This window comes from Dendropsophus ebraccatus, chromosome 1 (assembly GCF_027789765.1).
Source record: "Dendropsophus ebraccatus isolate aDenEbr1 chromosome 1, aDenEbr1.pat, whole genome shotgun sequence".
Classification (NCBI taxonomy): Eukaryota; Metazoa; Chordata; class Amphibia; order Anura; family Hylidae; genus Dendropsophus; species Dendropsophus ebraccatus.
This window is the reverse complement of record NC_091454.1, coordinates 128,281,155-128,299,392: the sequence shown is the minus strand read 5'-3', so window position 1 is coordinate 128,299,392 and position 18,238 is coordinate 128,281,155. Positions and strand designations below refer to the sequence as shown.

Genomic DNA, 18,238 nt, shown 5'->3' with positions numbered 1-18,238 from the left:
AGGAGATAACACCAGGAGAGCGATTGATCTTATAGACGCGGTGAATCTGCAGTCGGATAGGGCCTTCGTCCTGAGTCTCGATGCCGAAAAGGCGTTTGACCGCCTAGGGTGGCCATTCCTGTTTAACACCTTAGCCCGTTTTGGGCTCTCAGGTCCCTTTCTTACTGCAGTTCAGTCTCTCTATACATGCCCTACGGCAGCACTTAAATTTCCACATACGCTCTCTGAAACCTTTACCCTCTCGAATGGCACCCGTCAGGGATGTCCTCTATCACCCCTGTTATTTGTGCTCTGCATTGAGCCCCTTGCGGCTGCCATCCGAAATTGCCCTGATATTAAGGGAGTTTTGGTCAGAGGGAAGGAATACAAACTTATGTTATTCGCGGATGATATTCTCCTTACCTTGACGCAACCCCTCACCACTCTGCCTGTTCTACATGACTTGCTGACGGCTTTTGGGACTCTCTCCGGCTATAGGGTCAACACGGCCAAGTCTGAAGCTATGCCCCTTAATATGCCTGATGATATGGTGGCCCGTCTTAAATCTTCTTTTAATTTTCGCTGGTCTTCTTCCTCTATTAAATACCTAGGTGTGTGTCTGACTCCCACATATTCTGCCCTGTATAGCGTAAATTATCCCCCTCTCTTTCGTGAGTTGAAATCCCTGCTGACTAAGTGGTCGGGCCACTACATCTCCTTTCTAGGCCGCATAGCGGCGACCAAAATGTCTATCTTGCCTAAACTTCTCTATTTTTTTGAAACACTGCCGGTTAAGATACCCCTGTATGAGTTGAAGGCGATGCAAAGTGCCATATTTAAGTTTATTTGGCACTCAGGTAGACATCGTATCCCTAAAACGGTGATGACCAGTAGTAAGACCCAAGGGGGGCTGGCGGTACCGAACATTCTCCACTACTACTGGGCGACCCATTTGAGGCAGCTCACTGCCTGGTCGAAATATCATGCCTACAAAAAGTGGGTGGATATTGAGAGGATATGGTTCGCCCCGTTTCATCCCAATTCATTCCTGTGGCACGCTACTCCTCCTTCCTACTCCCACTTATCCCTCCTGGGTCCCATGCGTTTTACCCTCTCGGTTTGGGCCTCTTGCGCTGGAAAATTTGGCCTCTTTTCCTCGGCTTCCCCCCTTAATTCTTTTTTGCTTTATCCGGATTTTTCCCTAAGTATTGACTCGACTTTAGTGAGGACTTGGGGAGCGCGGCAACTGTTCCAGTTTGCCGATATAGTGGACCCGGTGAGTCGCGTTTTACTCCCCTTTGACACTTTGGTGGACAGGAGGGGGCTTATGGAGGGGGACAGACCCTTTTATTCCAATGTCCGCCAATTTATGCTCCAACGCTTGGGCTCGCTTACGGTTACCAAACCGACAGCGTTTGAACAACTGGTACGTATGGGCACTTCCACCGCGGGTCTCATCTCGGCCATCTATAACATCCTTAATTCCCCTGTCACAGATACCCCCGTAAGACATAAGTACATGGACAAATGGGAGGCAGCATTGGGTAGAGAGATATCTCCTGAGTGCTGGAGCATTATCTGGGACAGAGCGGCTACCTCCTCTATATGCACTACTTATAAAGAGACACACTATAAAGTCATGATGCACTGGTACCACACCCCTGAGCTCCTCCACAAGCTAAATAGTTCTATCTCGCCCTTGTGTTGGAGGTGTCATGGTAATGCAGGGACTTTGTTCCATATATTCTGGGAATGTCCACTGATCACTGGGTTCTGGAGAGAGGTTTGTCGCCTTGCCAGTAGGATTATCGATTATTCTATTAGTATGGACCCAGTAATCTGCTTACTGAACTTGACCCCCAAACAGCTGAGGAAAAAAGCTTCGAAGCTGCTTTTGGTGATACTGACTGCAGCCAAGTCCTTAATTGCTAGGTCCTGGAAGCAGACTTCCTCTCCATCCCTTTCCTGCCTAATTACCAGAGTAAAAGAACTAAGGTCCTTGGAGCGCCTTACTGCTTCACTGAACAATAAAATGGAGACATTTGACCAGGTGTGGGCTCCCTGGGATGAACATTACCCCCCAACTCGATTATAACTGGATGGGCTCTGCCATCCCATTGTGCTTCCCTCCCCGTTCTACCCTTTGTTCCCTCCTCCCCTGTCTTGTTCGTCTGTCCTTGTTCGGTCCTGATATATGTTCTGTTTTGTCTGGTTGCCTGTGGGTGTCTATTTGTTGATTTGGCGCTATCTCATACCTACTACAATGCCACATATGGCCCAAGCGCTGGTTTATACATGTGATTTATGCTCTTTTTTTTTGGGGTACTGTATTTTAATTGTATGGGTTAAGCTACATTGCTATGCTGGAACTTTTTTGTACTTTCCTATGTTTATACTGAAAACTTCTAATAAAAATTACATTTAAAAAAAAAAACAAAACAAATGTTATATGGGAAATGTTGCACAGGTGCTAAATACTTGTGAGCAGGCGCTAATATGTCTACTATTTATTTGGGGGGTGGGGGTCTCTAGAGCACCAGTCGCACAGATATATGTACAAAACCAGTCTATTGGTCTTTTTTCTGTGATTTTAACTACATTTAATGACATTTTCTATAGATTGTTTGTAAAGGTAGAGTAGGGTCTTCATTAATTAATAAATTATTATTTATAACAGTATGGTGATTTCATCAGTTGAGGAGCAACATACACTTGCTGTAGTGCTATTGTGCTCATTAAGGGATGCAACAGTTAGGATCCTATTAGACTGGCCAATGACAGCCCGATCAATTATATAGACGAGCGTCAATCTGCTAGACGTTTACTGAGCCTATTACATGGCTTGATAATCATTTAGCAAGGGCTGCACGGACATTGTTTCCGATGTCCATGCAGCCCTTGCCCTAAACCGTTAATACATTATGTTTCCTTACTCCCGGTGTTCTTCTGCCCTACGCTCACTTCCTGGAGCCACTGCTGTAGCTTCAGAGCAGGTCTCTGAACTGACAGGCCATTCAGCCAACCACTGGCAGGGACCACCATGGCCAGTGATTGGCTGAGCAGCCTGTCAGTTCACAGACCCACTCTGAAGCTACAGTGGTGGCTCCAAGAAGCAAATAGAGGGCAGAAGAACATCGGGAGCATGGAGAGATAATGTATACAGTTTACACAATCATCAGCCATCGGCTGCGCGTTTGCTATTACATCTAGTGATGCGCTGTCGATGGCCGACACAACAATTGTTGTTTTTGCCTGATTGTCTCTATTAAATCGGCTGAATCAGCCTTATTCGTCTTATTATCGCTCTGTGTAATAGGGCCCTTAGTGTAGTGCGTGGCTAGTTGGGGAGTGTAGTGTCACACGCCAGAGTGGTATGCCAGCCAGTGTCCATTGTGTCCTACACCTTATTTTGTCAATTAAGTTATTTCCATGATGTAATGTTCAAGTGAACTGCTTTGACACTCATATGATACCTTATTGCACGGTGTACGATAGACATGATCACAACATGGAAGTCGGCAGATTTCTCACACTGGTGGAACTATTAAAGGGGCTTTCCAAGCAAAATATACAGATGTTCTGTGGATAGCTCATTAGTAAATTTTGCCTGGAATGCCCCTTTAAATAAATGGAGTAGAAAAGAAGATTCTTGAGCAGCATTAGATTCTCTAGCTGGTAAAAGGTAGAGATGCCAAGGTAGATGCAAACGTCCTTCTGGTGTGGACTGCAACTGCCGAACTCCATCAGTGCGGATGGAAAAGGACTGTAATGGCACCGCGGTAAGCACACTTTAAATGGGATTGAGTAACTGGAGGAACAGCTAGTTTATAAGCTTGACTATTCTATTATTGACTTGACTATGTGTACACTTTTCTGACCTAAGACCTGCAGACTTAGGTCCTTTCCTGTTAAACTGGGGGGGGAGGGTAGGACTAGAGACTATCTCATTGGCTGAAAAGCATCATATGACCAAGTTCTTTTACTGTTATGAAGAAAATGCACAGAAATATGAAAACTCTGCACTAAATATTCACCTCAGTATATGCAAGAAAAAGGAATGCATTTCATGTACAAATGGTGGCATCTAACTGTAACTGGTTGCTATAGGCATCTGTTCTGCCTGTGCACCACTGTTGGTTCATCTCCCCCACAGAACAAACAGCCTTACCATAACTTGTAACTCTTCACTGTTATTTTCCTTTTTTTTTTTTTAATAATAATAATTTTATAATTTTGATGCAACTGGGAGTAAACTGACTGGCCACTTGTATGGCATTTAGTATCTCAAGATCTGTTAGTACAGGAACATCAATGTATCTCTTTGTACTGTGTTGTATGATCTAGCAAAGAATGGGTTCATAAATCCCTTCTTTCACTGAATTTATCATCATTTTAACCCATGTCTGGAACCTATTTTAGGGCATTTCTTAATCCTCCTCTCTTTCTGATCTGCAGGTTGTTGTTTTGTAACGTTTTATACAAGAAAAGCAGCACTGGAAGCACAGAACGCATTGCACAATATTAAAACTTTACCTGGGGTGAGTACATTCTTCTTCTGCTTGACACTGTGTCATGATTAATCGTCATTTATTTGTTCTGTTTATTGCTAGAGAATAGCTCTCTTTCCAACTAACCAATGAGTACATGATAAAGTGTGTGTTGCTCGGAATGACTGGCCAGCAATGGAATGGACTTCTGATGGTGTTGGGCTAATCCCTTAATTGTCTCAGTCAGATGGCTTTGTGTACAGTACACTGAATGTACTTTAGGCTTTATCTGGGAAACAAACATTACCTCAGTACCTCACTGGTATAATCCAGTCTACTTTGATTTTTTTTTTTTGTCGGCTGATGTGTATTGAGTCCTTTTTTTTTTTTTAACTATTAAGGCATTTATGTCTTTAGGTAATACACAGGACATGTAGTTAAGTACCAATGCTGCATGTTTTTCAAGGTAAAAGGAAGAAGGAATTTAATGTATTAGGACTATTCATGAAAACAAGACTATTTGAATCCTAACTTAGTTTTTATGGCATATATTACAGTGTATATGCAGCATCTGTGTTCTTGTCTTTAACTGCTCCCCTTTAGTGTATAGTGTAAACTGTTATCCTCAGATTTTGCTCTATGGCACATTAGAATATACAATTCCTTGTGGATTTACTGAAAGTAGAGTATGTTCTTCAGATAAATCTCAATATAATGTCAAGATTGAGGTTTCAGTAGCCATAATTTTTTGCCTTAGCATAATTATTTAAGGGAATGTGTCACCAGCAAATGATCTATTGTTTAAATCAAGTTATATGTTAAACAGATTTTTTTTTAAAGTTTTTGTGCCATTTTTACATCAATGTCAATTTAAAAAAAAAATCATAAAATCTTCATTTTGGATCACTATCCAGCAGACATCTCATTATTGTAACAGGCAATAATTTGAGTGTATACAAAATTATACACAGTGGGGGAAAGAAGTATTTGACCCACTGACCCACCTACAAAGAATGGAGAGGTCTGTAATTTATATCATTGGTACACTTCAACTGCTTGAGGCTGGACAAAATAAAATCCAGAAAATCCCATTGTTTGATTTTTAAATAATTTATTGGCATTTTATTGCATGAAACAAGTATTTGATACTATAGAAAAACAGAATTTAATATTTGGTACAGAAACCTTTGTCTGCTATTATAGAGGTCAGACATTTCCTGTAGTTCATGACCAAGTTAGCACACACCCACTCCTCCATACAGATCTATCAGGTTTCGGGTCTGTCGCTGGACAACATTGAGTTCCAACTCCCTAAAAAGATTTTCTATCAGGCTCAGGTCTGGATACTGGCTAGGCCACTCCAGGACCTTGAAATGTTTCTTACACTCCATAGTTGCCCTGGCTGTGTGTTTTGGGTAATTTTCATGCTGGAAGACCCAGCCAAGACCCATTTTTAATATCCTTACTGAGGGAAAAAATTTGTTGGCCAAAATCTTGCTAAATATTGCCCAATCCATTATTCCTTCAATATGGGGAAGTCTACTTGTCCCTTTTGCAAAAAAAAGCACCCCAAAGTATGATGTTTTCACCCCCATGCTTCACGGCTTGGACTGTGCTCTTGGGGTTGTACTCATCCTTGCCCCTCCTCCAAACACAGAGAGGGGAGTTGACACCAAAAAGATCTATTTTAGTCTCCGCTGACCACATGGACTTTTCCAACGCTTTCTCTGGATCATTTAGATGGTCATTGGTTAACTTTAAACGGTCTCGCACATGTGCTGGCATAAGCAGGGAGACCTTGCATGGGCTGCAGGATTTGATCCATGATGATATACATTACTAATGGTAATCTTTGAGATTGTCCCAGCTCTCTTCAGGTCATTAACCAGGTCCTTCTGTGTATTTCTCGGCTGATTTCTGACCTTTTTCAGAATAATTTTTACCCCATGAGGTGAGATTTTGCAAAGAGACCCAGACTAAGGAATATTAACAGTCATCTTGTGTTTCTTAAAAACTTGGGTTTTTTAAAAACTGTGCCAATAGTAGTTGCTTTCTCACCAAGCTGCTTGCCTATTGTCCTGTAGCCCACCCCAGCCTTGTTAGGTTTACACTTTTGTCCATGTTGTCCCTAGACAGCTTTCTCTTAGCTATGGGTGGGAGGTTGGAGTGTGGATTATTGAGTGTATGGACAGTTTTTTAATACATGTATCAAGTTCAAACAGGTGCAATTAATACAGGTAAGGAGTGCAGAATATGGGGACTTCTTTAAAAAAAATTAAAAAAAAACTAACAGATCTGTGTGAGACAGGATTCTTGTTGTTTGGTAAATAATCAAATACTTATTTTACTAAATAAAATGCAAACTAATTGTTTGAAAAGGGGATTTTCTGCATTTTTTAATAGATTCTTTAAAGTTTTTTTTTACAGTTGAAGTATACTTAAAATAAAATACAGACATTTTCATTCTTTGTAAGTGGGAAAATTTGCAAAATTCTTCAGTGTATCAAATCCTTTTTTTCTCCACTATATATAATAATTGCATATAAATATATCTTACACGATGGTCATCACCTGCAAACAAAAACAATATAAATGCACAGGTGCATGCTGTCATGACTGCAAGTGCAAACATATTTTTACATGTACCGTAAGTATAGTAGTAATGCAGTTCAAAATATTACAGATTCCTACATTAATCTTATATGTGTTTGTCTCTCTTCATACAAAGAGTTTTATGACAAGGAAGGTGGAATGATGAAAACACTGGTTGTCATTCTAAATATAGTAATGATCTTGATTTCCAACATATTTTTATTATTTTTGACATCTCATTTTTCTCAAATGGCCTCTAGCATTAATATTACATCTTTCAAATCTCCAGATAGTGCCCAATTGTGCCTTCCAGTGTCAGCATACCTCACTACAATTACCTTCAGTGCTTCCAAGATAACTGAGGTTGATATACTGTAGAGCAGATATTGCACCATGCAATTCCTGGGCAGCATCTCTGCTCATTTGCCTCCTGACCAGTAGCAGCTCAGTCAGTAAATGTGGCAGTCTTTCAGAATAGATGCCATGCACAGTATCATTTAATTGGATAATTTAGCATGAGCTGCATTAATTGGGTTAGTAAGCCTTTGAGATATTAAAACCTGACGCGTTCCCTTGGAGAATAATTATCATCTAGACAACAAAAATGCACAGAGAGCTTTTCTTAGTCCTGCAGCATTACAATATTGGTCTTACTTGCGGTGCCAGCCTACTAAAGATATAGAAACAACTGGCATACTCCATTCCTTGCTTTATTCTTTCTTTTTTTTTCTTTAATAAAAGAAACTGGAAAGAAGGCATTTTGATCTGTCAACACAAGTTCAGAATCCCTTCAGGATTTTCTGTGTACCAGAATGCTGTGCTTATCACTTTGATGTAGACTACTGAAATGGCTACTGGCAAGTTAACACTTCATATCTGTATGTATATGCATATATATTTATATATTAAGTCTGCTGACAACTATGCTACAGACATGAAGAAACAGTTCACCAATGTGAATGAAATTCATCATATAAAGGAACATGTCCACACTAGTATTTTTGTAGTATGTTTTTGTGAACGTGTCCGGTCATAAAAGATTAGTTGGTTGTCATCTTCATTTCTATGGGACAAACTACATCAGTCTAAAGTAATCAAAGAACATACTACATAATAGTGCAGGCGCATGTGATTACCAACACCAGTGACTGGCTGCAGTGTTTATAGTTTATAGGGACATCATCCGATACTTCCAGCAGGAAATCTGCAAAGCGGTAGCACTGGATTTAGAGCGAGCGTAGGGGGAAGTATGGGATTTTTTTTTTTCTTGCCCTTGCCTACCACTAAGTCATATTTTTTAAGGAGCAGGAAAACCCTTTAATTTTGGAACATGACATATCTGACAAATGAATAGGCTCATTAGTGGAATGAAGTCATACTGGCAGATTTTTCAGTAATGCTAACTACCAGGAAAGTTATCGATCTCTTTTTAGGAAACCTTTGCATATGAGCAGAAAACCCAAGATAAAATAAAGATTTTATTATCAGTGAAGTGTGTATAATTTGATGAACAACACTAGAGGGTGCATGGATCTGTATAATTCAAATGTTAAGAAGCATGAGATTGCAGAAAATAAGGAAGTAGCTCCCTGATCAGGTGCAGTTGTTTCACATAATACAGATATTCACATGTACACTGAACTTCCACTCCCTCAAAGGGGTATTCCCAAAGTGATGGCATATTACTGGAATATACCCTTATTTTATCATTAGTTAGGGTCAAGTCTGTGGGAAACCCACTTATCCTGACAGTGAAAAAGCTGCTGTGCTGGATTTAGCACTCCCATGCAGCAATGCCTTATTTAAGTGAATGGGGCCAGCTGCAGTTTCCTGAAGGGATGGATGGCCAGGAACACCACTGAACAGGCAAAACATAGGTCAGTCCCCATCTATCTTAAACTTATGATATATGCTACAGCTGCATTGCCACTATATAATATGGGAATAAGCCTTTAAGTAAATTATCAATGTGCCTTGTCTATTGTTAACACTTATCTAAGAATTTCATCATACTTAGCAAAATCAAGAAATATTAAAGGCCATCTGTCTGTAGTTTTCGGCCATCAAAACTGCTGAAAGTCATCTATAAAGGACTAGAAGAGACGTTAAAACTTAGGATTTGGTTATGCAGATTGTATAAATAAAATGTCTTGGGCTCTGTATTAGTGGGCCCTTCATGCTAAATGCTCAGAGCTCTGTGCTTCTCCTTTTACTTTTAAGTAACAGCTCTAGCGGTCTTCTGGTTATATACTAGAGATGTCATACAGAGCAGGGCCAGTCAAGTGCTCAGAATACAGACAAAGCACAAAGACCCACCCCTGGGTAACTATAATAGCAGTGCCCAGGACACTAAAATGTGTTTTTCTCAGGCAACCCCTACATAGGACTAACAGAAGTTCAAAGGGCCCCAGACTGCTGGCAGCTTCCCTTTAAGTCTTGAAAAGTTTTCGACATGAACCTGTGGATAGTAAATAAAGCACAAGAATGGAATCATAGCCTTCTTGATTATTTATGGTGTTATGGTAAATAATCTTTAAAACATACCAGGATGCAACCTATAGGTTGGTAATTTCCACCAGCACTCAGGGCCACGAATAGGTCCCCACCTCTCATCAATATAAAACATTAAACTAGTCCTAGGTTCACTGACATTTTTTCTTTGGCCATAGAAGGTATTGTTTGCAATGGAGTGAGGTCATCAGCTATTGAACCCAAATCAATGCAAATTACATTGCATAGTTATTATGAAAATTTGTCTTATTTGCCCTACTGCTGTGTCAGTTAGTCCATTTTGATACTGTATCTAAGTTGCTGAGTTGGTCACCTCTTGAATCAACCACATGCGTTGTGCCACTGTATGATCTTCACTCAAATGTCTGTCCATGGTTCATCCAGTCTTGTTACACTATTGATGTGGTTCAGTAACAGACAACAAATGCTGCTGTTTCATAAATACTCGCAGCACATCTCCAGGCCCTAACAGTTAAAGGGGAACTATCAGCATTGTGCACAGGCCACCAAGGAGGAAGGTATGTGTTTTACCTTCCTCCTCTGTGCCGTTCCCATGCTGTTAACAGTGTATTCCTCTACCCGGAGCACCGTTAGGAGCAGTGTTCCATCCCCATAGCGCCGATGCATTGATTATCATTAGAAGGAGTGGGCCAGCTGGCATTCTGGAGGCGGGACAGTGCTCCTAACGGTGATCCAGACTGAGGATTACACTGTTATTTATTAACATTGTTATCATATTTATCTATGACTAGCAAATGTTGCCTTCTGTTGTGCAGAAGAGAGATGAACATGCTATATGATAGCTTATGTCAGGCACCAACTGTTATTTATGCAGTGAATGTTTGATATAGGTAGATAAATAGTAATGAACATTTTATGGAGAAATTAAATTAGAAGACAATTTTTTGATGAAATCTTTATTTCTTGGAAAAAGGTACATATTTTGTCTATATGTATATGCAGTCTTTTATCAACCCTTCTCAGAAAATATAGTGCAAGAGAGCTTAAAAATGTATATGGAGCATGTGTGGTTTTACCTGTCTTGTTACTGCAACCTACAATATAAGCCATAGTGTGTAAAAAAAAAAAAAAAAAAAAAACAGTGCATGGAATATTGCTCCTTCAAGACCTTGATACAGGATGTATTCAAATCAATAGAAAATGTTTTTGCAAAACTAGGCCCCAAGGATGAAACAAAGCAGACTTTAAATTCACAGGCAAAGCCCAGAGTAGGTTGCAAACAAGTCTTTTTTTTCCCTTCTTTTTATATCTTCTTATGCTAAGCCTTTCGAGGATGCTGTAACAAAAATGCTGTATGAATGGGGATTTAGGCTGACAAGAGACAACAATCAGAGCAATAAAATATGCTGTATGCATGTTTACTTGTCATTATTTTCCCTTATTCTTTTCCTCAATCACAGTTAAAGCATTCTCTCATTGCTTATGTCATTGTATCAAAACATGTTTACTTAATTGTCTCACTTGAGATTTATGTTATTTTAGATAAATTAATAGCTTGCTATTGTTTGAGAGTCCGTAGTGCAAAACCAGTTTCTTGGGGGTATTTGGGGGAATAATTTCTTATGTTCCGAGGTATGATATAAAGGATAAATACTGTATCGTTTTGACAAACTTTTGAGTAATTGGATGAATCTGAATTGAGTGAATCTTAATTGTGTGAATTTCAATGAAATAGTTGCTTGTTTAATACATAACAATAAATAAATAATAAACAAGAGATATAGAAGGCTTACCACTTTCTTCGTTAGGTAAATCTTAACTAGTAAGTTTGGAATGCATTGTCTATTGTAAGGTTAATTAAAAAAGCAACTATTTTACTATTTTATTGCACATTCCTGCGAGTGTGGTATCTAGATCACCTGCAAACTTCATCCAAGTGGACAACCAACTAATGTCGGTCAGTGTAATTGAGATCCCCTTAAGATGGTGGCATATGGTCTGATTACTTAGTTTATTGGACCAAGTGAGCAAGAACCAAGCTGCAACCAAGTTGGCTACATTGAAGGCCTATGGTGGTTATTGTACCCTGTGATGCTGCGTTTACACGGAACGATTATTGTGCGAATTTGCACAATAACGATCGAATTTGAACAATAATCGTATTGTAAGCGCAGCGAATGATCAAACGATGAGCGAGAAATCGTTCATTTTGATCTTTGAACGTGTTCTTAAATCGTCGTTCATCGTTCGCAAAAAATTCGCAGATCATTCAGTGTAAACAGTCGTTCATCGATTTTACTTATGTGTGAGATAGGCTTAAGCGATTGCTAAACGATTTTTCCGTACGATATATCGTTCCGTCTAAACGCTGATCGTTATAAAAAAAATTGTTACTTCGAAATTGTTAATCGTACAATCGGGCGAATTATCGTTCTGTGTAAACACAGCATGACCTATTCCTATTTATTTGCATCCACAGACTTTTGAATGTCAAGGTTTGATGAGTAAGGGGTTTTGGTTCTGATCGGTCAAGCACCTGGGTGATGTGCCTGATTGTTGTGTTTCTTGTTGGACCATTCAGAATAGTTTTGAAACTCCCTGTGTACCTCATAGAGCAAAAAACAGACTCCCCTCCTCCAGGCTGCGCTGCTTTGCTCCGTTGTTAGGCTGTCCATGAGATGGCTGACATGGAGGAGCATGTGACCATGCCCCGCCCCCAGTGTCCACCATAGGCATATACAGGATCAGTGGTGGACACTGGGGGGGTGGGGCAAGGTCACATGATCCTCCATGTGAGTTACACAGAAAGCAGCTGTCAGTATATACAGTTAGTACACTTACTAATACTGTATACTGGACAATTTTACTATAAGATTGTTTTAAATATACAGTAGTAAGTCTTAGAATAGTTATATCACATAGGATAAAAACGCAGAACACATACAGTAAGCTTAGATGAAGATGTGATGTACATGACAGGTTCCTCATGAGGTTCTGTATGATATCTGATATATATATTACTTTGGTATAAATGATATATTTCTTAATATAGTAACGTTTCTAAGGTTGAATATAATGTTTCCGGAGTTCATTATGACTTCCAGCTAAGATATTCACATTCAGTAGATATTGTTGACTTCTTTTAGAAGTCTCACCATGTGTTAACCTCTTCTGTTTTCAGAGCTTTCATGTTTTTACAAATGGAGGAGCACATCATGTACTCTGGTATCACACGATCTTTTGATATGAAACATATTCATTGTCCTATCTTTTTTTTTTTCAGACCATGCATAAACTTTTCTATAAGATATTTTTTATTACATTCATTAGTTCTCATCAGGTTTTCATTTACCCCTACAGTTTTCACCTCCTATCTCAATAAATGTATCCAGCTGGACTAAATTGTCTCATCATTTAGTTAACCCTTTTGTTATCTATGTGATGGCACACTGTTAGTGATGACCAATGTCACTATATGTAGGCAGAAAAATGGACATTGTACAAATCTCTCTCTCTCTCTCTGTATATATATATATATATATATATATATATATATATATATATATATATATATTGTGGGAATTAGCGTCACCAGAGGTAGGCACAAGCAGGCTTTGGATGCAACTAAAAAACGTTTATTGGTAACAAACCAGAAAAAAAATAGTCCAGCATGAGGCTTTTACAGCAGCCGTTCTAGCTTCAAACACAAAGCAGTTGACTTTCAGGAACATTAACAGAAAGCATATACACACCACCGTGTAGTTATGTCCTTATTCAGACCAGCAAGTCTGTAGCAGCTCTGTTGCAGGGCTTCTCTCTCCAGCTCCTGTCTGCCATATTCACTGTGGATCAACTCAATCAAACACTCTCAGCAGGTTGTCTCTCCACACCTCATGCACCAAGTCAGAGGCTTTTAAAAAACCCAGTAAAGCCTGGACCGGAATATGGGAACGGCCTCCCACCCACGCTACAGCCGTTCCAAGTAAGACAGCCCATTTTAGCCACACAGCAGCTATACTAAATAGCAAATGTAAGTAACCTATAGTTACTGACCACGAACTGCTGTCTTTCCCCCACAGAGTCCCAGGACCTCTGTGGCCCATACATTGTAGTTCTCCTGCTGCAATTCAGGTATGTGGAAAGTCTGGGATGTACAAGCGGACTGGCAACCCTGAACTCCCTGAAACTTCCATACAGAGCACAATAACCTGCTTGGCACATATCTACCTTCCACTATTTTTCCTGCTGGTTGCCTACATATCCCCCCCCTCTGCCCAAGGCCAGGAGACTGGGCACTTGATCCCATCAGACAATGGACCCTTGACAAGGCATCTGCATTTATATGATCTTTCCCTGCCCTGTGTTCTACTACAAACTTAAAGTCCTGTAATGCCAAGAACCACCTTGTCACCCTGGCATTATTACCTTTATTTCTATACATCCACTGTAATGGAGCATGATCTGACACCAATCTGAACTTCCTACCAGCCAGATAGTACCGCAAGGACTCCAGAGCCCACTTTATGGCCAGACATTCTCGTTCTACAATAGAATAATTCCTTTCGCAGGAAGTGAGCTTCCTGCTCAGATATGTAATGGGGTGCTCCTCTCCATTTACCTCCTGTGACATTACTGCGCCCAAACCCACTTCTGAGGCATCCGTCTGCACAATAAACTCTTTAGTAAAATCAGGGGCCACTAACACTGGTTGACTACAGAGGGCTTTTTTCAGGGCCTGAAACGACTTTTCTGCCTCCTCGGACCACTGAATCATTATTGCCTTTTTCCCTTTTGTTAGGTCTGTCAATGGTGCAGCTATGGAGGCAAAATTTGGCACAAACCTACGATAGTAGCCCACTATCCCTAGGAACGCCCTTACCTGTTTTTTCGTAAGAGGCTGGGGCCAACTCTGAATCGCTTCTACTTTGTTTATTTGGGGCCTTATTGTACCCTTACCAACAATATAGCCCAAATAGCGAGCCTCCTCTAAGCCAACAGCACACTTCTCAGGGTTAGCAGTAAACCCAGCTTCCCTGAGTGAATCAAGTACTGCCTGTACCTTGCTCAGATGGGATTCCCAGTCACTGCTAAAGACCACAATATCGTCTAAATAGGCCGCTGCGTACCTGGTATGAGGCTTCAAAACCTTGTCCATTGCTCTCTGAAAGGTAGCTGGGGCCCCTTGTAAACCAAACGGCATCCTAGTATACTGAAATAGCCCCTCTGGGGTGGAGAAGGCAGTTTTCTCCTTTGCCTCTTCTGAAAGGGGAATCTGCCAGTAACCTTTGGTGAGGTCGAGAGTAGTAATGTACCTGGCTGGCCCCAACCTTTCGATTAACTCATCCACCCTGGGCATGGGGTAGGAATCCCACTTAGAGACCTCGTTTAGTCTGCGGAAGTCATTACAGAATCGCCAGGTCCAATTTGGCTTAGGGACCAATACAATGGGGCTAGACCAACCGCTTTTGGACTCTTCAATAACCTGTAGGGCTAACATGCGCTTTACCTCATCAGAGACAGCTTGTCTCCGGGCCTCTGGAATTCGGTATGGCTTAACGTGTATTTTCACCCCAGGGTCGGTAATTACCTCATGTTGAACAACATCTGTAGTACCTGGAAGGTCGGTAAACATATCCCTATTACGCTGTAGTAACTCCCAAGCTTCCTGTTTTTGGGGTTTGGACAGGGCATCACCAATGGTAACCTTCCCAATATCTGAGTGAGTGTCAAGTTGGGATGTCAGGGACACTACCAAGGACTCTCTATCATGCCAAGGTTTAATTAAGTTTATGTGGTACAGTTGAATAGGTTTTCTTTTCCCTGGCTGATGGATTTTATAATTTACCTCTCCAACCTTCTCCATCACTTTATAAGGACCCTGCCACTTTGCTAGGAACTTACTCTCAACTGTGGGAACAAGCACCAGTACACGATCACCAGGGTTAAATTGTCTCACCCTAGCTGCCCTATTATATATCCTGCTCTGGGACTCCTGGCCCCTTTTCATGTGTTCCCTCACAATGGGCATAACACTGCTGATGCGATCCTGCATTTGGGTGACATGATCTATCACACTTCTGTAAGGGGTAGCCTCACTCTCCCAAGATTCTTTGGCAATATCTAGCAGACCCCTGGGGTGTCTCCCATATATCAATTCAAATGGGGAGAAGCCCGTGGAAGACTGAGGGACCTCCCGGATGGAGAACAGGAGGTATGGCAGCAGACAATCCCAGTCCCTCCCATCCTTTTCTACTACCTTTCTCAACATTCCTTTCAAGGTTTTATTGAACCTCTCTACTAAGCCGTCTGTTTGAGGATGATAAACAGAGGTTCTAAGCTGTTTAATTTTCAGCAGTTTACATAAGTCCTTCATCACCCTGGACATAAAAGGCGTACCTTGGTCAGTTAGAATTTCTTTTGGTAAGCCAGTCCTAGAAAAAATGTGAACTAACTCCCGGGCAATGCATTTTGAGGAGGTATTTCTCAGGGGAATGGCCTCAGGGTACCTGGTGGCATAGTCCAACACTACCAAAATATATTGGTGACCCCGGGCAGACTTTAGCAATGGGCCTACCAAATCCATGGCTATCCTCTCAAATGGTACTTCAATTATTGGTAGGGGGACTAAAGGGCTCCGGAAATGGGACATAGGAGCAGTTAATTGACACGTTGGGCAGGACCTACAAAACTTCACAATCTCCTGATAACAGCCTGGCCAATAAAACCTTTGCAGGACTCGCTCTTGTGTTTTTTCTGCCCCCAAGTGACCCCCTAGCACATGACTGTGTGCCATTTCTAGTACCATCCTCCTATAAGGCACTGGCACCAACAATTGCTCTATTAATTCTTCCCGTACCTTATTGACACGATACAACAAATTATTTTGGACAGAAAAGTGTGGAAACCTTTTCTCAGCATCAGGCTCTTGTGGAACCTCATTTAGTACTGTTACACTTTCCCAAGCATTTTTTAGGGTGAGGTCTCGCAACTGAGCAGTTCCAAAATTCTCTCGTGATACCTCTAGTTCAGGAACGTTTTGCTCAGAAGTAGACATCTCACCCTCATCCCCAGCCAACACTGCTAAGGGAAAATTGTCCGGTATATTAGGGGTCACCCCTACTGCATCACTTTGGACATCTTCATCTAGGGGAATCGGACTGAGAGATTGGGGACACAAGACATTTTCAGACACACCTTGGGGCTGAGACCAGAGTTCCCAGAATAACGGAAAGTCCCGGCCCACAACCAGAGGATGTAGCAAGTCTTTCACCACACCCACCTCATGGTTTAGTGTCCTGCAGCCAGTCTCTATGGTCACTTTAGCAAGAGGATAGTGCTTAATGTCCCCATGAATGCAAACCACCCCCACCCGTTTTTCTGGAGATAACAGAACATGGGGAATAGAAGCTCTTAAGAGGGTGACCAGACTGCCAGAGTCCAACAGGGCGACAACACTGACCCCATTTACCCAAAGTTGGCTCTCTTGGGGGCCATGTTCATGCAGGGGTGTAGCGCTGCAAGCAGGATGGGCAAACATGGAGAGGCGACGGGTGGCACCACACTCCATTGGTTCCTCTTGCTGAGGACAGTGCGCTGCAATATGCCCCTGTTGCTGACACCTCCAACAACGTACCTCTGCTCGGCTACCCAAGGGGACTTTAAAGGGTGAGGGTACCTTTCCTGGGCCAACAAACCTTTCTCCCTTAGGTGTACCACCCTGAGTTGGTCGGCTGGCTCGGCTCTCCTGGTCAGCCGAGTAGGCTTTGGCATTTGTCCTCTGAAAGCGATCCCCGGAGCGCCCCATGGAGTGTTGGAGTTTACCTTCAGGCCCCAGATAGGTCTCTGCAGTGGTATAACGTTCCACTAAGGAAATCAGCTCGTCCAGTGACTTGGGGTCTCCCTGGGAAACCCAGCGATTAATGTCTCTAGGAAGTCCACTTGTGTAGCGGTCCATAACGATCCGGTCAACAATTGCTGAGGGATCCAGAAACTCTGGTTGTAGCCACTTGCGCACCAGGTGTAGCAGGTCAAACAACTGAGAGCGAGGCGGCTTATGTTTCTCAAACCGCCAATCATGGACTCTGCGAGCCCGAACTGCTAAGGTGACTCCCAGCCGGGCCATAATCTCAGCTTTAAGGAGGTCATAGTCCTTGGCTTGCTCTGCAGTCAAATCAAAGTATGCTTTTTGAGGCTCCCCAATCAAGTAAGGTGCCAGAACCTCAGTCCATACCGCAGCAGGGAGTTTTTCTCTTTCAGCAAGTCTCTCAAAAACTGCCAGATAAGCCTCTACATCAGGGGTGGGGAACCTTTTCCATGTCGAGGGCCGGTCGGGCATTAATAAAATCATTCGAGGGCCGCATACCGTGCGCGGCAGTTAGTAGCGGGGGTTTGCAGCACCCAGGACAAGGCATAGTATTGTTCCACTAGTGCCCCTGCTATTGTAGTTAACCCCCAGTGATGCCCCTTGTAGTCTAGTTAACCCCCAAGTCATGTCCCTGGTAGCCTAGTTAACCCCCATCAGGCATGTCCCTGGTAGCCTAGTTATTCCCCCCCCATCAGTCATGTCCCTGGTAGCCTAGTTATTCCCCCCATCAGTCATGTCCCTGTTAGCCTAGTTGTCCCCCCGCCCCATCAGTCATGTCCCTGGTGGCCTAGTTATCCCCCCATCAGTCATGTCCCTGGTAGCCAAGTTGTCCCCCCCCATCAGT

General features: G+C 42.0%; 1 protein-coding gene across 13 annotated transcripts in view; it reads left to right on the top strand.

Annotated features, from left to right (window-relative positions):
- Positions 1–18,238, top strand: part of CELF2 (CUGBP Elav-like family member 2) — a 374,581-nt gene that overhangs the window by 194,576 nt on the left and 161,767 nt on the right. For all 13 annotated transcript variants that reach the window (XM_069978742.1, XM_069978756.1, XM_069978747.1 and 10 more), the window contains exon 3: positions 4,435–4,517. In XM_069978742.1, coding sequence (XP_069834843.1) covers positions 4,435–4,517 — 83 coding nt within the window. The remainder of the gene's footprint in view (positions 1–4,434; positions 4,518–18,238) is intronic.